Source organism: Dromiciops gliroides, chromosome 4 (genome assembly GCF_019393635.1).
Source record: "Dromiciops gliroides isolate mDroGli1 chromosome 4, mDroGli1.pri, whole genome shotgun sequence".
Lineage (NCBI taxonomy): Eukaryota > Metazoa > Chordata > Mammalia > Microbiotheria > Microbiotheriidae > Dromiciops > Dromiciops gliroides.
The window spans coordinates 28,823,334-28,846,249 of NC_057864.1; the positions used below are offsets into that span (position 1 = coordinate 28,823,334).

General features: G+C 47.6%; 1 protein-coding gene across 2 annotated transcripts in view; it reads left to right on the forward strand.

The window, feature by feature from the left end:
• The window catches only part of AGBL4 (AGBL carboxypeptidase 4), a 795,252-nt gene that overhangs the window by 145,782 nt on the left and 626,554 nt on the right, over positions 1–22,916 (forward strand). For both annotated transcript variants that reach the window (XM_043964632.1, XM_043964633.1), the window contains exon 3: positions 19,874–19,998. In XM_043964632.1, coding sequence (XP_043820567.1) covers positions 19,874–19,998 — 125 coding nt within the window. The remainder of the gene's footprint in view (positions 1–19,873; positions 19,999–22,916) is intronic.

The following is a 22,916-nucleotide window of genomic DNA, read 5'->3' on the forward strand; positions in this document are numbered from 1 at the left end:
TTAAACCCATTTTCCAGAGGAGGAAACTGAGCCTTACGCAGTGTCACAAAGTGGCAGAAGCTGGACTCCAGTCTTTTCTCCCAGCAGTCTCCTCTCCAGCCCACAGCTGCCAACTTGAGAGAAATCTTCTCAGAAAGCATTCTTTAACCTCTGGAAAACACAACGACCTTTGAAATGTCTTCTCCTCCCTCCCCCATCCCTGTTTTAATGCTTGATTGTATTATGGGATGGAGAGCATCAAATATTCATTGTGTAATCAATGTTTAATTGCTGTTAATAGCGCCTAATCTATTTCTAGGAATTTGCTCTTTGTTTTCTCCAGAGCACATTTCTGTCCATCCCCACAGTGGTGCCGATCCCTTGGGGGGAAGGCCTCAGTGAGGACAAAGCCCCCAGCTCCTGACTGTGTCTAGGCCCTGGGCAAGTTTTCCTGCTGGACTCTGGGACTCTCCAAACCTGGTTGACAGGAATATTAATGATGATAGCGATGATGACAATAATAACAGTGGTGGCAGAGGCAACAGCAGTAGCTCCCATCTCCATCCTGTGCTACTGTTTAAACAGCCCTCCGAGATTAGGAAGGCAAGAGCGTTGGCCCTAAGTTATACAGAAATGACTGGTCCAAGGTCACCCAGGTAAGGAGAGAGAGTCAGAGCCAGGATCCTGCTCCAGGACCATGGAGGGAACCTTGTGAGAGGCCAGGGGTGTGTATGGGGTAGAGATTGGGATGCAGACCTGGCTTCGAACCCTAGCTGCCTCTTCTCAGAAGTGTGACCTTGTATAAATTAGTTTTCCTCATGTGGGTCTTGGTTTTCTCCTTGTAAGGGGTGAAATTTGAGGTGTCTTCTAGTTTTGACATTCTGTGTTCTGAGTTCTGAGTTCTCTGTTCTGACATTCCATAATCGAGTCCATCCAAATCTCATATTGCAAGTTCTAAGATCCCTCCCAGATCTGACATTCCAAATTCTATGTTCCAAGGCTCCTATCAGCTCTACGATTCTGTGTTCTAGGTTCCAAGGCCCCTCCTGGCTCTGACATTCCTTGAGTCAGTTCTGTATCACTGTTACCATTGACCACATGGTCCCGGTTGCCTGTGCTTCAGACATTCCTTCTGCCTGGCTCTAGCCCTGGCTGGGGTTCTGGCTGCCCTCGGGGTCCTGGCCGTTATAGCAGCTGCCAATAGAAGGGATGGTGAGGCGATGGCACTGGTTCCTGCCCCTCTGCCTTCCTGCTCTCTGCATCAGTCAGATGTTCCGACTTTAAAAGCCTTTTTTCTGGTGAGCCACCAGGACAAAAATACCCCCTGTAAGCGGAGCATTTCCCCAGGGGAGGGAGATGGGCTCCTTCGGGGCCCAGGTACCTCACTGTGGGCTCCCAATGGTGCCTCTCACAGAGGATCCCATGCCCTGAAGGCCCCCAGGTCTGGCCCTTCTAAGGATGAGGCTTTTGTGCCAGCTCACCTGACCAAGGGGGAAGGCACTGGGCCACGCTCGGCCCTGGCTGAGTGTTCAAATCAGTGAGCCCTGTACTTGCCCCTGTATTCCTCTTCCTGCACCTCCTGTTACAGTGCAGGTAAGTGATGCACTTTGTGCTTCTGTCAGAAAACTGGGCGGCAGAAGGAGGCTCAGGAAGGCCGCCAGGGCAGTGCCCTTCGACCAGGCCAGTCATCTCCTGTGGAAGGGGTCATGACTGTTTCTGAAAGTGCATTTAAGGGATTTGAGGTGCCACATGCATGATCATCATTATAATTAATAAGATTCATAGCGATAATGAATCATGATTTCCACATCTAGAGTACTTTGGTCTAACAAGCAATCTCCCCACAACACCAGTCCTTGATGTTCTAAGTATCCTCCTCTTCGTGTCAAGGAGAAACTGAGTCTCAGGGCAGTGAAGTGACTCACTCGTGGCTCCACAGAGAATAGGTGTCCTCACTGCAGGTGCAGGGCTCTGTGTGTGAGGCTGAGCGAGGCACACCTAAAGGAAGGAGAAGGAGGAGATGCTTTAGGGCACCTGAGGAAGACGGAGGGTCCTCCTGGACTATCACTGTTAGTGACAACTTTGGGAGGGAGGCGGACACGTGGGAAGGGCACTCTGGCCCTCCGAGCCCTAGGCCAGGGGTTGTCTCTCTCCCTCCACTTCTTTGACTGGAGATTCCTGTGGAAGAGAACGACTCATCTATAGCTTGTTGGTGGCTGATTCTTGGACTACAGCCTCTGAAGCAGAAGCACGGTAGAATTGGGTGTTTCTAAGGTCCCTCCCAGCCCTGACAGCCTGTTCTCTACATTTCCCCTCCCCCTCCAACTCTGCCTTCTCAGCTGACCTCTGTACAGATTCTGCCAGTTGCTTCTTGTTCTGCTTTCCAGAGCTGAATGGAACACATGCAGTCAGTCCCTCTTCCACATTTGAGTCCCTCGACATGATGAACGTGGCTGTCCTGCCGTGCTTCTCCAAGAGAATTCTGGGCCTCAGGATTCTTCCCACTTCTCCTTCCTCTGCAGCTCTTGAAATCTGCTCTCCCTAAATCTGAGGGGCTTGTCAGAGTAGTCTAAGGCCCCTTCTGCCTCTGATATCCTTTGATGTTGTGATTTTAATAGGAAAAGGGGGAACACTTTGGATAACATAGCTTTCCCCTTCTGACCGTGGATGAATGTTCATTTCCAAAGACAACGTTTGTTTTTTAACTAAACTCAAGTAGTATCATATGGGTCCTCATATACAATAGAATGATTTCTGTCTTGCCTTTTTAGTTGAAATGTAGACTATTGGGCAGCTAGGTGGTGCAGTGGATAGAGCACCGGCCCTGGAGTCAGGAGTACCTGAGTTCAAATCCAGCCTCAGACACTTAACACTTACTAGCTGTGTGACCCTGGGCAAGTCACTTAACCCCAATTGCCTCACTAAAAAAAAAAAAGGAAAAAAAGAAATGTAGACTATTGTAGGGATCAAATTGATCTCCCCTTTGCCTCCCCCTCTCCTTCAAATGGGGAGTCTCATAGCCTAGGCAGAAATGGATGGATGGGCACACCAAGGGGCAGCGATCTGCATCACTAGAAGGCACAGCCAGTTCTACTGGGTCTAGAGGCAATCTAGCCCCCCCCCCCATTCCTTTAACAGAGGAAGAACCTGAGGCCCGTCTAGAATAAGTGATGTGCGAGCACACAAGCCCCAAATCCAACCTTCTTTCTCTTGCCCTTCTCTGAGATGCCACGGACAAGCTCTGGCGTCCAGATTTTCCATGGGCTGTGAGGGTCTGCCCCCAAGCTCTCTAGAAGTGGCTGGCCAGCCCTCTGGGCCCCTTCCACTGGGGCCCCACTTTCAGCCTCAGGAAATCCTTGCCTAAGGTTAGCTGAAATCTGCCTCCCCGTCCCTTCCTGGGTTTTCTCCACCTATTCCTACCCTCAGGGGTCAACAGGACTTCTTCAGGTGAGAGACTACCCAGAGAAGTGCCTTCATCAGTGGCAGAGAGGTAACATTCATAAAGCATTTTCCAGTTTGCGTATATGTTACCTCATTTTGTCCCCCAAACAGCGCTGTGAAGGAGGTGCTGTCATTATTCCTACTTCATAGATGGATAATCTGAGGCCCAGAGAGATTAAGTGACTGGCCCAAAGTGACACAGCTAGTAAGTGTCTGCAGGAGACACAGGAGGTCTGGAAGCCTGCCCACTGGGCCACTTAGCTGCCAGAGAATCTCTGACAAATGGTCTTCTTGGCCACCGCTGTAAGCCCCCCAGGGCAGGAGAAACCATTACCCTCTCTGTTGTTGGGCCCCTATGGAGCTTAAGAAGGTGTTTCCTGTGTTGAGCCCAAGTTCTGCCTTCTAGGGCCAAGCAGGACAAGGCCAGGGATGTCTCCTGGTGCACAGGATGGTCCTTCAGTCCTCCCTTTGCCAGCTTCCTTTAACTGACCCTGCCTCGACCTGCTGACAGGCGGGCTCCCTCCTCCACCCTTCTCACACACACACACACACACACACACACACACACACACATACACACACACACACACACCCACACACACACACACATTTGCGTTGCTTTCTCTCCTGAGGCTGTTTGGAGGATCATATGACAGTATGGATGAAGGGGGGGCTGCTTTTAATGGCAGGCTTATACCCATGTAAGGGATTATTATTTCCCATTGTTGCAGGTTCATTGAGTTAGGGATCAGCTGGGGCAGACCTCATTAGTGCTGGGTCCTGTGCTGCAGCTGTGGAAGGCAGGCCCCCTCCTCTCAGCCCTGCCCCTCCCTCAGGGCTTTCGGCCTTGCTGGGCCTGGGCCTGGGCCTTCCCAGTTTCTCAGATGGTTTGGTGTGTAGGCCACACACTGATAATGTTGGCTTGTGGCTTTTACACAATGTGACAATGCCATGGAGTCACCGAATCAACCACCCCCAAGTCTTACAGGTGCCAGGGTTGGATTCAGGGTTGTGCATTTTTCCTGGTACTTGTACCCAGTCTGATGAGACCCTTTCGGTTTCTGAAAGCCTTTGGAAATGCCCTTCAGAGGGTGACGGCGACAGCATCTTCAGGATGGTTTCTCGGGTTATAATTGAGTACAGCAGCTCAGGTTACAGCCCAGGTGCCAGGGATGGCCCCATCTGGCTGTGATTGGGATGCTGGGACTTTGACACCTGCTCATTACCCAGAGCCCTCCTGAGTGATACCGGAGACAGGAGACCCTTACTCACTACTCTGCATGACATCATGCAGAGAGCTGCATGTTGCCTTGATTCGGACCAAGACAAAGAAAGGTGTCCTTGGGAAGGGGAGGAAAAAGATGATATTGTGCTTGTCATTTGGAAAATTCCCCAAAGCTTGCCCTGCTAGAAGCAGTTAGAAGAGACAAGCCCAGCTCCAGAAGGGACCCTTCAGATCATCTGGCCCCACTGGCCCCCTCCCCCCCCAGCCCGTGCCCAAAGTGACCATAGATGCAGAGGCCACCAGGGGATGCACAGTTGGCAAGAGAACTAAGACAGGAAGCCGGGCTTCCTAATTCCCAGTCCTGTTCCCTTGCAGTAACCTTCCTTTGCTTCTCAACTTCACCTTCAAAGGTGAGAACTGTCATGATGGCTCCCTTGAAATAATCACCTTTGTACTGGCAGAAAGAGCACTTTCCTCCAGATAGCCCTGTGAGGTGGAGAGTCAGGGCTGTTATTCCCATTTCACAGATAAGGAAACAGGCTTAGAGATGTCAGCTAACTTGTCCGAACCGCCCTGATTATCTGGCTGGGGCCAAGCAAAGTCTCCTGCCTGGCTGGCTACCTGTGAATGTTGGCGCAGGTATTTATGGTTTGCAGGGAGGGCTCTCCCTTCACGTTTACTTTTCTTTTCAACATAAAAATGCTCAGGTTTGCTTTCTTCCAGCTTGGTGCAAAAGCCTTTATCTCTTTAGTAAGGCATTTCTCTGATAATGTGGGACATTTGGCAAACTCAGGAGCAATCAATAGGAAATAGATATTTAACATTGTTTTTCTCCCCGGTACATGGGCCTGGAGGCTTATCAGTGTTGCATCTGTTAAAAATAATCAATGACAGCAATATCCACCCCCCCCCCCAGCTGCACATTTGCTCCATCAGTATTTATCTGCAGAGGTACATTCCTCATGATTTCATTTGCTAGATAGGAGAGCTGGGCACATTTGTTGTATGGATGTCTCCACACATGCCCTTCCTTTCTGCATCAGCCTGAGGAGGATGGTGGGGCCTGGGCCAAAGATCTCCCGCCCCCGCTCCTGTCCCTTTAAGGGGACATATTTCAACAGCTTTCCTGGGTTTGGCAAAGACTCTCCAGAGCTCGTCCAGGCAAAGGGGGCCGGTCCACCCCCTTGCTTCTGCAGGCCCAGGCTGGCAGAGCAGGGAGGGGGCTTAGGCTGGGCCTAGTCCAGCCCTCATGTTGGAACAAGGAGGAACCTTCGATCAATCAACAGTCATTGCTTAATATAGCCTATGATGTGCCAGGCACCCCTACCAGACATTGGACTTCCCTTCCAAGGACCTCCATTCTGGTGGCCTATAAGTAACCAAGTATATACAGGGTCAATAGCGAGTATGGGAAAGGTCTTCTCAAAGGAGAGGGTGTTGATGGCTGGGGATCTTGGGAAGGGTCTCCTGGAGAATTGATTGATGAGTGCTTATGGGGGCTAGGCACAGTGGGAAGCCCTGCTGGTGCAAAGACAACAGTGACGCCTCTGTCTGCCCTTAAGAATTGGCAGGCTATATGTACTCGTACATTTAAATATAAAGAATTATCCAGAGGCACAGGAGTTTCTGGAGGGAGGGTCTAATAGTTGGAGAGATCAGAAAAGACTTGTGGAGGGGGCCTTGGATTGAGTGTTGAAGGAAATCGGGAATCCCCAGAAGTAGCTCTGAGGAGGGCAGCGTTGCAGACTTGGAGATGCAACTTGGGGATATTCAGGATGGAATAACCCAGTAGGTGGGATGCTGGAGTAAGTGGAAGTGAGTGGCCTTCAAAGAGACTGGAAAGGGGGGCAGGGCCACATACCCCCTGGCAGTGACCCCCGGCCTGGACCCAGGCCTCTTGGCCACGCTGGCCTCTGGCCACAAGAATCGTGGAAAGAGCCCCCAGTGATATGGGCCTGGGGTAACTCAGAAGAAGGACAGACACCTAAGAAGTGAGGAGAGACACTGCCCTTAAGCTCAGCTTCTTCTTGAACTGCATCTCTCCTCTATACAAGCTTGGTCTTCCTTCAGTTCTCAGAGGAGAAAGTTACTCCGCCACCTCCTCCCCTTGAGGCTAAATCTTTGACTTCCCTCTGGTCACTTTCACTAGCATCTGATAAAGGACCTTTTAAATTTTAATTGGCCTGCGTGCTAGAGTGTAATTTCTTTCACGGGAATACCAAAGGACCCCAGCCACTTATTTCCCCGGTGACAGCAGGGTGGAGGAATAACTCCCGGCTCTCTGAGCAATGGTGAGCAAGGTTCTTGCCTTTTCTTGCCTTCAGCTTCTTCCTGTGTCTAAAGAGATGTGTGTAGATCAGCTCTAATCTCCTCCCCCCAACACCCTCCCCCACCCTGGGTATTCTGGGCTTCTCTCTCTAGGGCTTGATGGATTGAGTGAAGAAATGGCTATTTGTGGTCAGTTTAGAAGAAAATCACCGAGGGAGGGCGATGAGATGAATCTTTGGGTAGAGAAATGAGAATTGAGAAAGGTCTGGAAGCGTGCTCTAGAGTGGGCCTATCAAAAGTGAATTGTGGGGCTTGTTCCAGAGGACCAAGAAATCTCTGCATATTTATTTATAATACTGGTCTTAAACTATACTCCTTGAGTACATTCTAAAAGCTATATACTGGTTTAAAAAAAAAAAGTATGGTCCCTTTAAAAATTAGAAGCTGCTTTGTTAACCAGCTGGGAGCTTAGGAGAGCTGTTACTAAGGAGACCAATTGTATGTAGATGCCGGCAATTAATCGGTAAACACCCAGCAGGCAGCCACCTGAAGGGAGGAGAAAGGCCTTCCCCAGGGAAAAGTGAAGGAAGAGGAAGACTTTCTGACTGGAAAAGGATAATCCCGGAAACTCCTGCAACTCCCAAGTCTGCCTTTCACTAAGCCACCGGATCAGAGACCACCATGCTGGTCGTCACTGTGATCGCTGGTACTTTTATTGGACTTTCGAATTGGGAAAGTGCCTCCCCTACCTCAGCTCTGTGATGTAGCCAGTCATTTTAAAGAGAAGGAAGTTGAGTCTCAGAAGTCATTTGGCTGAGATCAAGCTAGTTAGATACAGAGCGAAGTCTACAACCCAAGCCTTTTGTCTCTAAATTCAGTGTTCTCTCCTTCACCCCTTTCTGACTTGGATTGTAACAACAACAACAACAACAACGAGAATAACGAGAACAGTAATGATAGGCAAGAGTCACAGTGTGCTCAGCACCTCCTAGCCTGTGGTCAGCATCCTGGGGATGAGCTCTTAGCAAGGCTGGTCCTCAGAAGGTGTGAAAACCTTTCAAACCTGCCCAGTGATAGGGTGACTCCCATGTCATGATGAAGCATCGTGGGATGACCTTTGTGGATGAATAACGACGAATGATAACGTGAGGCATTGCTCAGAGAGCTGCGTCACTAGCTTGGTGAGGGTTCTTGAGAGGGTGGCAGGAGTGTCAGTGGAAAGAAATGGGCATGCTTCGCCTGGAGATGAAGCGCGATCAAGTATCTGCAGGGCTCTCCCACTGAGGAGGAATCAGAGCGGGAGGCCGGCGGAGACTCAATTCCAGAAAGAACTTGCCAATGACCAACTGACGACTGACAGACCTCGCTGGGGAGCGGAATGGCTTGGGGTTTTTTTTTGGGGGGGGGGCGGGGGGTTGCTGCTTCTGCCTTCTTGGAGGTTTCCCAGCAGAGGCTGGGGACCATTTATCAGGCATGCTGGAGCAGGGAGTCCTTTGCTTTCTGAGCTGGTGTGTTTGGTGATTCTGGGTACGGATACAAAAGGGAGTTAGGCCCCGAGCTTATGTTCGAATAGGGCCGGAGAAGCAGAGACAGTGGTGGCCAGGGAGAGGCGTGTGGTGCAAAGCCATGGTGAATGGAGCCCTGGTTTGGCCCATTTTCGTGGCATTTCTAGAGGCAGAGGCAGAGGCAGCAGTCCTTCCATTATTGTTCTCAGAACAGGAGGTGGGAATGGGGAGAGTAGGGGCCTCCAATGGGATGCAGATTTTGGACAGAGAGACATCAAGATTTCCCCACAATGAAATGTGCCTCCCATTGCTTAAGGCTCTGTCCCAAATTACTTTACATGACTCACTCTCCCACAGGGACTGACTACCTCTCAGGAGATTGTAAGCCCCTTGAGGGCAGAGCCTGCTATTTTTATTTTTCATGCAGCTCCCCGTTGTTCCTCTCGAGGACCCTGTGAATTCGCTACTGTTGTGGACCTTGTTTGATGGACCTCACCTGAGGAGAGAAGGAATGATGTGTCTGCAGCCACACAGCTAGCGTCAGAGGCCAGACGGGGGTCCTGTGCTCTTCTGGCTTCAGGTGCAGCCCGTGGAGGCCCATGCTCCACAGAGGACTAGTTCAGCTTCGGACTTCCCTAGCCCTAGCCCTGGGCCTCCATGCACAGTGGACTATCAGTCATAGAGATTCATGGACTTTTTAAAAAAATAGGTTCCCAAGGATGATTTCTGGTGTGTTGTGTATAATCCATTCATTTGGGGTTTGGGCCGCTCTTCTGAGTGTGTCGCTAAGCTAGGAGGACTTCTGGGCTCCTGCCCCCCTTGTCTTACACAAAGCCCATTTGGGCACCCAGTGTCCCCTTCTCTCCTGGCCTTCCTGCCATTATTCCCCTTTTGGGTGGACAGCGACTTCCCTCTTCTCCTATCCATTCCCACTCCTGAAGGAGGGGACCCAGAATCTTTCCTCTCCTTGGGTCCTCAGACCTACTTCTTCCTTCTCAGAGGTGGTGGGCTGGAGCCCTCCCGGTCTCTTACTCTGCAGATCAGACTCGGCTGCTCACATAGCTGCAGCAGTTCTGGTAAGAGAGAGGACCCCCTTGCCATCTGTCCCATCTGCAGCAGCATCCTCAGGCCCTCTGCGCCTTCCAGCTTCCTGGGCACTGCCCGCCAATCCACCAGTGCACTGGCCCTCAGGACCCCTGGGCCTTTCCATCTCCCTTGCCACCAAGCCCTTCAGACTTTCAGACCTTTCTGTCTGCCCAGCAGCTGGACTCTTCCTGCATTTGTTTTCTTCCACAATTAGTGTATGAATTCTTTGAGAGTAGGCACCAACTCACTTTTTAATTTATATTACAGGGCTTAGCATATAGCAAGTGCTTAATAAATGTGCTTTCCTTCCTTCCTTCCTTCCTTCCTTCCTTCCTTCCTTCCTTCCTTCCTTCCTTCCTTCCTTCCTTCCTTCCTTCCTTCCTTCCTTCCTTCCTTCCTTCCTTCCTTCCTCCCTCCCTCCCTCCCTCCCTCCCTCCCTCCCTTCCTTCCTTCCTTCCTTCCTTCCTTCCTTCCTTCCTTCCTTTCTTCCTCCCTCCCTCCCTCCCTCCCTCCCTCCCTCCCTCCCTTCCTTCCTTCCTCCCTCCCTCCCTCTCTCCCTTCCTTCCTTCCTTCCTTCCTTCCTTCCTTCCTTCCTCCCTTCCTTCCTTCCTTCCTTCCTCCCTTCCTTCCTTCCTCCCTTCCTCCCTCCCTCCCTCCCTCCCTCCCTCCCTCCCTCCCTCCCTTCCTTCCTTCCTCCCTTCCTTCCTCCCTTCCTTCCTTCCTTCCTTCCTTCCTTCCTCCCTTCCTTCCTTCCTTCCTTCCTTCCTTCCTTCCTTCCTTCCTTCCTTCCTCCCTTCCTCCCTTCCTCCCTTCCTCCCTTCCTCCCTTCCTTCCTTCCTCCCTCCCTCCCTCCCTCCCTCCCTCCCTTCCTTCCTTCCTTCCTTCCTTCCTTCCTTCCTTCCTTCCTTCCTTCCTTCCTTCCTTCCTTCCTTCCTTCCTTTCTTCCTCCCTCCCTCCCTCCCTCCCTCCCTTCCTTCCTTCCTCCCTCCCTCCCTCTCTCCCTTCCTTCCTTCCTTCCTTCCTTCCTTCCTTCCTTCCTTCCTTCCTTCCTTCCTTCCTTCCTTCCTTCCTTCCTCCCTTCCTTTCTTCTAATTCATTTCTTAAAGACAGCTTTGAAGTCATGAGCTGGAAGCTAATGCACACTCACTGATGACACCAGTCGGGTTACTGTGGCTGTGGGGTAGGACAGGGCAGAGCATAGGGCAGGAGGACCTTCGGTTGGCTCCCTCTCCCTGCTTGGACAGTCTGACAGCCAATGGTGAATAGCTGGTCCCCCAGGTTGAGGGCATTTGCCTTTTATGGGATGTTGTGGGAAAGTGGCAATAAGCTGTTGTTTCAACATTTGTGATAATTACTTGCCTTGTAATAAAATCAATTTCTTAAAAACAGCTGAGAAAATTACATTTCACATAAGCCTCACAGATGAATGTTTAAATGAATTAATTTAATAGCAAAGCAAAAACAAAGGTAAAAAGAACTCTTTAAGTCCAACCTGAGCCTGTGTCTTCTCCTCCCTTTGTCTTTGGGTACCACTCTTTCGGTGAATCTCTGTAACCCTTAGGATGCCCCCAGACTCTCTGGGGGTCACCCTGTGTTACCTACTTTTGCTTCCATCTTCTCACCTTCCCAGACCAGCAGATGGTTTAAAGCTCGAGTGATAGTTGTGCTACAGTTAGTACCTTTTTTTCCTTTTTTTCTTTTTCTTTTTCTTTTTTTTTTTATGGAGCAATGAGGGTTAAATGACTTGCCCAGGATCACACGGCTAGTAAGTGTCAAGTGTCTGAGGCTGGATTTGAACTCAGGTCCTCCTGAATCCAGGGCCGGTGCTCTATCCACTGCCCCACCTAGCTGCCCCCAGTTAGTGCCTTTTGATAGAGAAAATACGTGACTGGGCATAGACTCCCTACAATAACTGTTCCAGGGGCTATGGCCCTTAGGCTGAGACCCACTGATTTTTTTCCAACCCTCTTTCGTGAAACAGTAAGGAAAGTGGATTGGATTGCAAAGACTGTCTAGTCATGTCCCTCTTGGTTACTGGGACTCACCAAATCCAAGTCCTCAGTTCTATCGCTAGGGGAGCTCAGCCCCAGAGAATGAAAGTGGGTGGTCAGTCAGAGTCAGGCTGGAACCAGGTCTGCCAGCCCCCAGCCAGTGTCTTTTCCAGTACAGAAAAGCTCCTAGCATTGAGGGCTTGGGCTTTATCTAATGCAGTCCCTGCACTGGCCGTCTTATGTGGCATTTTAGGGTTTGTAGAGCCAAGCATGGTACAAACCTCATTTTATTGGATTCTCACAACAACTCTGGGAGGTAGGTAGTGTGCTTATCTCCATTTTACAGAAGAGGAAACTGAGGCAGACTGAGGTGAAGTGACTTGCCAAGGCTCACTCACCTGCTAAGTGTCTGAAGTTATATTTAAACCGAGGTCATCCTGACTCCAGGTCCTTCCCTCTATGCGTTGTGCCGCCTAGTTGCCTGAAGATAGGGAAACTGAGTCCCAGAGAGAGACTCTGGCTTCCCAGAGTGAGTCAGTGGAAGGCTTGAGTCTGGGACTCTGATCCTCTGAGGGCATGTCCAGTGTTCCCTGCTGGACTTCAGGGTCCCGAGTCTGCAAGGCCAAAGGGAGGAGACTCCCAGGGAACTCTGTTAGAAAAGATGATCAATTTACTTGGTTAAAGAGGCAAGGCTTAAACTCACCCCCCCTGAGGAGGGGGAGGAGAACACAAATCATGTCTGTGCACTTCAACAAGGATTCTAAAAGTCTGTTTTTTATCCCCATCCATGTCTTACAAGTATGATGCGTGGTAGGAAAGGAGAGATCCGGGGAAATCCAGGGAAATCCTTTCGGAAAGTTGAAGAAGGGCCAGGACTCTTGTGTCTCCGGGAGAATCAGGGCAGGCTTCCTGGAGGAGGGGCCACCTGAACTGGAGCAGGAAGGAGGAGCACAATTTTCCTTGGAGGGAGGAGGGAGTGTGTTCCAAGTACTGGGGACAGTCAGCACCCAGGCACAGAGCCAGACCAGGGCGGGCCACTTAGCCTTGTGGGGCTGGAGCACAGAGCATGAGGCTGGAGCTCATGAAGTGAGACAGGAGAGGCCGTGTGAAGCTGACTGGAGGCTGAGGGTAGCTGGTCTGGGATTTTATTCTGGGCCGGAAGGTGGCATCTGGGTAGAGGGGAGACTGGTCAGAGTGTTAGTGGAGAAAACAAGAATGCTATTCAAAATGAGTGGGAAAGGTCCTGCTCAGTATTGCTCTAATGAAATCATGGTGATTTTCTTTAAAGACACAACAAGAAACACCTGGCAGAGTTTTCTGTTGATGTGGAGAGAACAAAAGGGGAGCGTGGAAGAAAGAGCTCAGAAGAGTGGGGCTCCCCCAGGGGTAACTGCCCCCTTGACCGCTGTCCTGTTGGACGCTGAGCGCTTTTAGATTTGCAGAGAGATGACTGCCCATCCCCTTCGCGCATTCTCACAACAGTCCTCTACGGGAGGGGATACTATCACCCCATTTTCCAGATGGAGAGCTGCACATCTGTTAAGTACCTGAGGCAGCATAGGGACCAGGTTTGGCGTCTTATCTTTCAACCTTCCCACCTTTCCCCCTTGAACTCATGGCTACTCATGCATCCCCCATCCCACCTCCATGTTTGATCCCATGTTGTTAGATTTCTCTCAGAGGATTTAGTCTGTCTTCTCTCTTAGCAGGGATATGACAAGTATGGAAATAAGTGTGATGCAAAGGAGGATGTGATAGGAAAGGAGAAGTTCCTCCTACTGTTACCCTGCTATCACATGGGACACATGTCCGCCTACAAGGCTGCTTTTAATAATAACTAGCATTTCTGCAGGACTATGGAGCTTGGAAAGCACTTTCCACAGTGATCTCGTCTGAGCCTCACAACAACCCCGTGAGATAGCTGCCATTTTACAGATGAAAAAACGGAAGCAGATGAGAGTTAAGTGCCTTGCCCAAGGTCATATACCTAGTAAATGTCTGAGGCAGGATTGGAGCTCAGGTCTTCCTGATGCCAAGTCTAATGCTATCAATGTGTCCCCTGGATCTCGTCTTTGAGTTGGCAGAGGTCACTTGGCAGAAAGCCTCTGCATTCAGGAAGCCTTTATACTCAGGCTAAGTCCTCTGTGGCCACACGAAGCATCACGCCATGTCAGCAGGGAATAGCCCTTGCCTTTACAAGTTCTGTTCTCGTCTAAGTTGGGGCTCGACCTGGCGGGAAGAGGCTCGGTCAAAGGAGGGGAGCAGGATGTAAGAGTCCAAGTTGTTGCTAAGGCAACCGGCTGAGCAATGTTTGATGCCTAAAAAGGGACTTACTGGAAAAATGGATGGTTCTGTGATCTTATGGGTGTGGGGGCTCCCTCCCCAGTAGCTTGAGTTTGGCGAGGTCTTGGTAACAGATTCATGTTCCATCACTGGGCCCCATGCGCCAATCCTTTCAGTTTAGAGAGCTGCCAGGCTTGGCTTCATTGGCTCAAGGTATCCTCCGTGCCACAATGGGGCATCAGAGTGTCATAAACCATTCAGTAGACCCAGAATCAAAGTGATAGATTCCCAAGACCATGAGGGAGATAACATTTTCTGGTGGGGGTAAAGGAGGGTGGTGTGAGAGGAAGAGAAGAGTTCTTGATTTTAGAGCAGGAAATAGCGTTTTCTCATTGGAAAAAGAGAGTCTTGAGAGCAGTTTTATCAGTGTGGAGTGTGAAAGATTCTCCAACTTTTAATGATCGATAGTTGACATTTATGTGAGGTTTGCAAAGCAGTTCATATAAGTAAGATGATGTTCCTTTTTTATTTGGACATTTTTTTTTTTATTAATAGAAAGGGACAGGGACGAGTTCAGGAAACATATCCCAACCCTGGTATAAATGCGTGATATGGTGAAGAGTTAAATTTCCCAGGAGAATGCTACTCCTAAAGTGTGGTGAATGTTTTTTGTCTTGACATCCTCAGCACCATGTATACTGCTTTGCTGACAAGTAGGCATTTAATAAATGCTTGTTGGATTGGATGGTATTTATTGGTGAACAAGTGTGGTATAGTGGATGGAATGCTGGACTTTGAAGTAGGGAGACATAGGTTCACATCTGACCTCAGACATTTTACTAATTGTATGTCCCTGCAGCATCTTACACCACATGCCACAGTAAGATCAAAATGACCTGACTACCAAAGGTAACACCACAAAAAATAAATTTGGGAGGGAATGAGAGCAGTTTTTTCCATATAGATGCATATAGGAGGACAATTTTTTTTTTTACAAAAGTTGTTATTTTGCCTACATTTCCCAGTGCAGCCATTTCCTTCCTGCTCCCAGAGAATCATCCTTTATAACAAAGAGTAAAACAGAAGGAAAAGAAACAGTTGAGCATAAGCAACAACCTGTTAGGAAAAATCTGCCATTGTATGCCCCATCCCAGCCCTTTTCCCTCTGCCAAGGGGAGGGTTGAGGGCCTTTCTCCTATTTCCTTGGGGCTGGGCTCCGTTATTATGATTTGGTGGCATTCTCTTATGTGGCTGTTACTGTGTCGGTTGTTCTTATTTTGCCACTTTCATGTTATATCAGTTTAAAGAAATTTTCCCATTCTTCTCTATACTCACATTCACGGTTTCTTATAGAGCTATAATATTCTATTTAAACAACTTTAGCATATTCTTTGTTTCCAATTATTTGCTACTACAACAGAGTGCTGCTACCAATATTTTTATGTTTATGGACCTTTTGGGGCCATTAAACTCCTTGGACTATAAGTGCCTAACATTAGAATCTCTGGGTTAGAGGGTGTGAACATTTTAATAATTTTATTTGCATAATTCCACATCATTTTTCAGAACAATTAGACCAATTCACAGCTCTACTGATAGTGCCTTAGTGTATCTATTATCACAAGTCTTACCGCATTGACTATTCTCATTTTTTGTGATCTTGGCCAATTGGTTGGGTGTGAAGTGAAATATCAGTCTGGGTTTGATTTTTATTTCTCTTTTGTGTGGTTGCTAACAACTTGTAATTTTTCTGTTGAGGTTGTTCATATCCTTTGATTACTTGTCTGTTGGGGAATGGCTTTTGTTCTTAGCTATTTGTTAGTTGCATATATATCTTGGATATCAGAGACTTATCAGAGATAAAGATGAAAATATTTCCCCCAGTTGACCTCTTCCCTTCTTATCCTATTTCCATCAATGCTGTTTATGCAAAAGCTTCTCAGTTTCTAGTAATTGAAATGATCTGTCTTATCTTTTGTAATCCTCTGTCTCTGGTTTGGTTGAGAATTCCCCCCATTCTCATCCCCAAGGGGATAGCTGAACAAATTATGGTATGAGAATTGTTGTGCCATACGAAATGATGAAATGTAAGTTTCAAAGAAACTAAACGATGATTGACTCTGATGCTTTGAATGAACTGATACAGAGCGAAGTGAGCCAGAACAGGAAAACAATTAACATGGCAAGAACAGCAGTGTAATGAGAAAACAACTTTGAAATACCAAAGAATGATGATCAACACGATCATTGACCATGACTCTAGGAGACCAGTCATAAAACTTGCTTCCAACCTCCAGCCAGAGGAGCAAAGGGCTGAAGGTGCAGGCTCAGACAAACGTTTTTGGACATTGAAAGTGTATGGTTTCACTTTGCTTGACTATGCTTATTGTTTACAGGGATTGGGTTTTTTCTTTTGTAGGGAAAGTTGGGGTGCAGGTGTGGTAGGAAAGCCAATATTAGTGTTTCTAAAAACAGAATTCCCATATAGCCATGACTCAAAATGTCTGCCTTTCTCTGCATTTCAAGTTCATCATATCTCTGCTGAGTGGTTTGTTTCACAATTAGTCCTCTGGACTTATCATTGCATTGACCAGAGTTCTAAAGTCTTTCAAAGTTGTTTTTCAATTGATCTTTTTAAAAAAAATTCTATTTTATTTTCAGTTCCAAATTCTTTCCTCCTCCCCTTCCCTTGCTCATCAAAAAACCCCCCCAAAACAAGATAAACAAACTCATTACAAATATGTCAAGTCATACAAAACAAATTTCTGTATTAGCCACCCTTCCTCCCAAAAATAAGAATGAAAGAAAAGAAAAAGAAAAACAAAAGAAAAGAAAATATGCTTCAGTTTGTACTCTGAGTATGTTAACTCTCTGTCAGGAGGTGGGAAGCATGTTTTATCATGAGTTCTTTGGAATTGTGGTGGGTCACTATGTTGATCAGAGTACCTAGGTCTTTCATAGTTGATTATCTTTACTATATTGCTGTTACTGTGTAGATTGTTCTGATTCTGCTCGCTTCACCTACTCTATGGCGAGTTAGCCTCAGGCCAAAGACCTGCTGGATGCCCCCAGCTTCACTACAGAGATGTACGCAAGCGAGACTTGAGGGCTCTGGGAATAGACACCAGCAGTTGGGAGGAGATGGCCAAGGACGGCGCCCGATGGAGTTCAGTACTCAGATGCAGCTTGTGCGCAGCTGAGATGGGCCTCCAAGCTCTGGAGGAAGAAAAACGAATGAGATGCAGGAACCGACGGGCAACAGAGAGCACAGTTTTCCGATGTCCTCATTGTGGCAGGAGCTGTGGCTCCCGTATCAGACTGTACAGTCACACTGTGGCCTGTGGCTCTTCAAGGCGCTGATCCATGGTTGTCTGCGACTGGCGAAAGCCTAATAGCTCACTTCACTTTGTATCAGTCCATACAAGTCTTCCCAGGTTTCTCTGAAACCATTCTCTTCCTTATTTCATGTAGCATAAAAGTATTCCATTATATTCATATACCATAATTTGTTCAGTCATTCCCCATGGGCATTCCCCTTAGTTTGTCATTCTTTGGAATCACATAAAGAGATGATATAAATATTTTTGTACATATAAATCCTTATTCTCCTTTGGGTATAGACTTTGTGGCAATATTGCTGGGTCAAACACAGTTTAATAGCTTTTGGGCTTCATTCTATATTACTTTCCAGAATGGTTGGACTGTTTCACAGCTTTACTAGTTGTGCATTAATGTACCAGTTTTCTTTTTGTTTGTGGTGTTTTTTTTTGGCGAGGCAGTTGGGGTTTAGTGACTTCCCCAGGGTCACACAGCTAATAAGTGTCAAGTGTCTGAAGCCGCATTTGAATTCAGGTCCGGTGCTCTATCTACTTCGCCACCTAGCTGCCCCTGTGTACCAGTTTTCTAACTTTCCCTCCAGCACTTGTAATTTTTCTTTTTTGTCATCTTTTTCAATCTGACTGGTACGAGATGGTAATTATCAGTGATTTTGAGTATTGTTTTCAGGTGGCTATTGATTGCTTGGATTTTTTTGAAAACTGCTTATTCGTGTCCTTTGATCCTTTAGCAATTAAGGAATGACTATTTTTTCTTTTAAATTTGGCTCAGTTCCCTATATATCTTAGAGGTGAGACTTCTGTCAGAGAAACTTACTACAAAGATATTTTCTCCAGTTTCCTGCTTTTCCCCCTCTAATTTTAGCTGCATTGATTTTGTTTGTGCAAAATCTTTTTAACTTTTCGTAATCAAAATTATCCATTTTATCTCCTCTGAATCTCTCTATGTTTTGGTTTGGTCATGAACTGTTTTGTTAGCCACAGAGGTTGACAGATAATTTCTTCCACGTTCCACAAATTTCCTTATGATGTCACTTTTTACATCTAAATCACATACTCATTTTGAGCTTATGTTGGTATAAAGTGTGAGATATTGGTCTGCACCTAGGTTCTGAAAGACTACTTTCTAGTTTTTCCAATAGTTTTAGTTGAATAATGAGTTCTTGTTCCAATAACCAGGATCTTTTATCACATATTAAATTATTGTACTCATTTTCTTCAGTATATTGTATATTTAATCTGTTCTACAGATCACCCTCTCTATTATTTACCCAGGACCAAAATGATTTTATGATTATAGCTTTGTAGTATCATTTGAGATCTGGTCCTGCTACGCCCTGTTCCTTTACATTTCTTTTTTGATTGATTCCCTTGATATTCTTTACTTTTCGTTCCTCCAAGTCACTTTTGTTACTATTTTTCGAGTTCTACAAAGTAATTCTTTGATAGTTTGATTGGTATTACACTAAATAATTAAATTAATTTAGATAGTATTGTCATTTTTATTATATTTGCTTAGAATACCCATAAGCAATTAATATTTCTTCATTTATTTGCATCTATTTATGTGATAAGTGTTTTGTATTTGTGTGTATCTTGGCAGGTAGATTCCCAAGTCTGTTGTACTGTCCATAGTTATCTTAAATAGAATTTCTCTATTTCTTCTTTCTGGGTTTTGTTGGTAAGATACAGAAATACTAATGATTTGTATACATTTATTTTATATCCTGCAAATTTGCTGAAGTCTCTCATCATTTTGATTAGTTTTTATTTGGCTTGAGGGTTCTCTGAATAAACCATCGTATCATCTGCAGAAAGTGATGGTTTTGTTTCCTCTTTGCCTGTGCGTATTCCTTCCATTCCTTTTTTCTTGTCTGATTACCTTGGTTGGCATTTCTAATGCAGTGTTGTGTAGTAACAGTGATAATGGAATCCTTGCTTCACCTCTGATCGTATCCCCATTAAAGATAATGTTTGGGATTGGTTTTCGATAGATACTGCTTATCTTTTGAGGGAAGATCCTTATTGTGGCTGCTTGTCTTTCCCAAGAATTCAGTTTGGTCCGTTCTCTAGATCTTTGTCAACGAGGTCTGGGGGAAGAGCTAGACTCGAATGCTTCTTCTCATTCTGCCCTCTTTAAGGGGGGTGGTTCTTAACCAAACAAAGAACAGGAGAGGATAAAATAGATAAGTTCATTAAATTAAATTAAAAAAAAAACAACACCTTTTGCTTGAATAAAATAAGTATAGCCAGGACAAGAAAGGGAGTGTGTCAAATGGGGGAAAATCTTTGCCTCAAATAATTCTGTTCAATAGTGTGCTGCCAGGGGAGCAGCTGGGTGGCGCAGTGGATAAAGCACCTGCCCTGGATTCAGGAAGACCTGAGTGCAAATCCGGCCTCAGACACTTGATACTTACTAGCTGTGTGACCCTGGGCAAGTCACTTAACTCTTATTGCCCTGCCCCCCCCCTCCAAGAAAAAAAAAAGAAAAAGTGTGCTGCCAGGTAGTCAGGAAGTATTTATTAAGGGCTTTCTATGTGCCAGCTGCTGTTCTGAGCATGTGGCTCTAATTGGACACTAGTGCCACCTGGTGGTACCACCTTCTAATTGCAGGTTCAGGCTTAGCTGGTCTAATTGCTGCTCTGTGCTTAACTTGGAAGGTGGAGTGACGGCCAATGTCACAATTACAAACAACTGTAGACTGCTGCCAATCACATAGCCATCCTGTTACATCCCCGTTGTCTTCGCTCTTATTCCTAGGTAATCTTGGCCGGGTGGATCACGTGTCCGAGTTCGAGTATGACCTCTTCATAAGGCCCGACACCTGCAATCCACGCTTCCGAGTCTGGTTCAACTTCACTGTTGAAAACGTGAAAGAGTCACAGGTAAGTGGAGTCAGAATCACCTTCAGCATCGTTTTGAGGAGGAGGAAAACTGGGTTTGCTTCCTTAAAGAGTCTGCTGGCTTTATTACGGGAAATAGGCTTGTGCTTCTTCAGAAATAATGACGAGGGTCATTGTGGCCCGAGAATTCCGCACGTTCTGTAAGCAGCGGCGGTTTGTGGCTGCTCAGTGGGCAGCCCTCTATGGTGTTAGCCTCTAGGCAGAGGTCGCCGGGCTCGGTTGGTCTTGAAGCATTTTGCCGTCTCTTTTCTGCATTTGCGAGCAGGAGGTAGTCTGGGCAGTTGTCTACACACAGGTCGGTGTTGGCTGTTTGGTGCTCAAGGAGTAACAACTTCTGCAGACTTCTTCCTGTCCCAAGGCCCCCTGTCTCCACTGCTTATTGTATTGGTCCGGAGACCCACCCCAGCGCCGAAAATTAGGGGCAGTGGAAAGTGGATTTGGAGGTGTCCTGTGTAGCCTTGGGAAAGTCACTTCAACTCTTGGGGTCTCGGTTTCATTGTCTCTGGGGGGGAGGCAATGAGGATTAGGCGATTTGTCCAGGGTCACACAGCTAGCAAGCGTCAAGTGTCTGAGGCCGGATTTGAACTCAGGTCCTCCTGAATCCAGGGCCGGTGCTTTATCCACTGCGCCACCTAGCTGCCCCCTCAGTTCATTGTCTTTAAAATAATGCTGTAAATCCCACCATCTTCTGATCTCTTGGAAGGAGAAGGTCCAAGTAACTTCTGGTGGATAATGCTGATTTGGACCATCTTGAGGTGGTAGAGATGCTGACTTTGAGGGGCAGCTAGGTGGCATAGTGGATAGAGTACTGGCCTTGGAGTCAGGAGGACCTGAGTTCAAATCCAGCCTTAGAAACTTTCTAGCTGTGTGACCCTGGTCAAATCACTTAACCCTGACTGCCTCAGAAAAAAAAGAAAGAAAGAAAGAAAGAAAGAAAGAGAGAGAGAGAGAGAGAGAGAGAGAGAGAGAGAGAGAGAGAGAGAGAGAGAAAGAAAGAAAGACAGAGACAGAAAGAAAGAAAGAAAGAAAGAAAGAAAGAAAGAAAGAAAGAAAGAAAGAAAAAGATGCTGACTTAGAGGGGAACCTTGCTGCTACCGTACTCAGACTCACAGGAAGCTCCTGCTGTTGTGGCCCCCAGGGTAGTTCTCATGAGTTCTCACTGGAGGGGTCTGAATGTGTGAAGCTGCAGGATGAAGCCTGGGGCCTGCCTTGGTGGCCCTGTCCCTGCAGGCTGACATCTTCCTTCCCCTCCACATCGCAGCCAGGACCCACCGATGTGCTTATCGGATTTCTTAGAGCTTTATCAGACCTATTCCATCAGCTGGAGTCAGGCCATCCAAGCCCAAATGAATGGGCCCAGAGATGGGCAGCGGAGATAGAGCCCCTCTCAGGAGCATGCAGGATATTTGTTTTGATGGTTGCCTACTTGGAGGCGAAACGGTTTTACTCTGAAGTTTGACCTGGGAGCTCTGCTTGCATAATGTCTCATCCCCGAATCTTTTTCATCTGTCCAATTTCCGTTCCAATGAGACCTGCACAAATACAGTCGAGTCGGGGCCTTACTTGGGATTGGGTGCTTGACAGGGAGGGGGGAGGTGACCCACAGTATGCAGGGAAAATGGCTGCCGCAGCTGGTACAAATAGGGCTGAGCCATGTGGGGATGGGTAGAGATATGGACCCAACAGCGTGTTTGGAAAAGTCTGTGAAAGCCAAGCTTAGTGCTACATTGGTGGAAAAGTAATTCTCTCCCCCTGGCTCTGGCATTAAATGTATTTATGGGCCTATGGGATCGTGATGGCCTGGAGTGGAGAATAGACAGAGCGTCTCAGCCACTGGTGTCCAAGGCCACCCCCAGGTGGGCTCAGAAGGCTTCTTCCTTTGCTCTTTCCTCTTTTTCTTGTAAATTCCCTGTGGATCTCTACTGTGTCCTGGGGTGCCTGAGGTCTTCGTTCTGAAAAAAGCAGAGAAGATTTTCTTCACCAGTGTTCTGGGACAAGATGAGTGACTCCTTTTTGTTATTCTTCTTTTCATTTCACCCAAAGCTGACAGAGCATTGGGTGGGGACTTGAGAGGCCTGGGTTCTGCCCCGAGTCACTGTGTGACCTTGGGCAAGTCTCCTGCTCTCTCCGGGGCCAACCCACAAGGGGACTGGACCAGAGGGTATCTAAAATTCCTTCCAGCCCCAAATCTCACAATCTTTTGTATATTTAAGAGTCCCAGAATGGACGTCGGTGTTCAGGTCTGAACTCTTCTATTGACTACCTGAGTGCCCTTGGGCCTCACTGTCCTCTTCTGTCAAAGAACGGGCTTGGGCTAGGAGCCTTCAGCCAAGGTCAGAGGCAAGAGGTTCTGTCTGATGCAGAGGTCAGGCCACTGGCCCAGGAATCACAGTGAGGTCCAGGAGAGAAGTAGTGAGGATCGAGGCCTCAGGTTCAGCTAGCAAACAGCTCAGGACCAGGCAAATTGCAACTTGCCTTGAGACAAAGCATTCTCCCAGAATGCCTCACTCTCTTGGCTGAGGACATAAGCATGTATTTATGGGCAGGCATTTGCGGCTAGATCCGTTGTCCAGCTCTTCCTGAGGCCCAGTCAGCATCCACTGCCTCTGGCCCTCCCTAGCCTGACACTGGATGACCCCTTGCTGCCTGTGCCCAACACTGGGCATAAGCTGTCAGAGTCGCCACCCACAGCATGACCCAAGGGATTGTTTTCTTTGTTCAGAGGCTCGGCAAATTGGATTTGCAATACCCACAGTGAGCCGCCCTCCTGCAGGGAGGAGAGGACTGCCTCTAATGTGGGCCTAGGCCTGCAGAGCATGGCACAGTTGTGGAACCCCTTCTGTGTTAGTGTCCAAGGTTTGTGAGGTACTTTTCAGAAGGATGCGGAGCCTTGAGGGAAC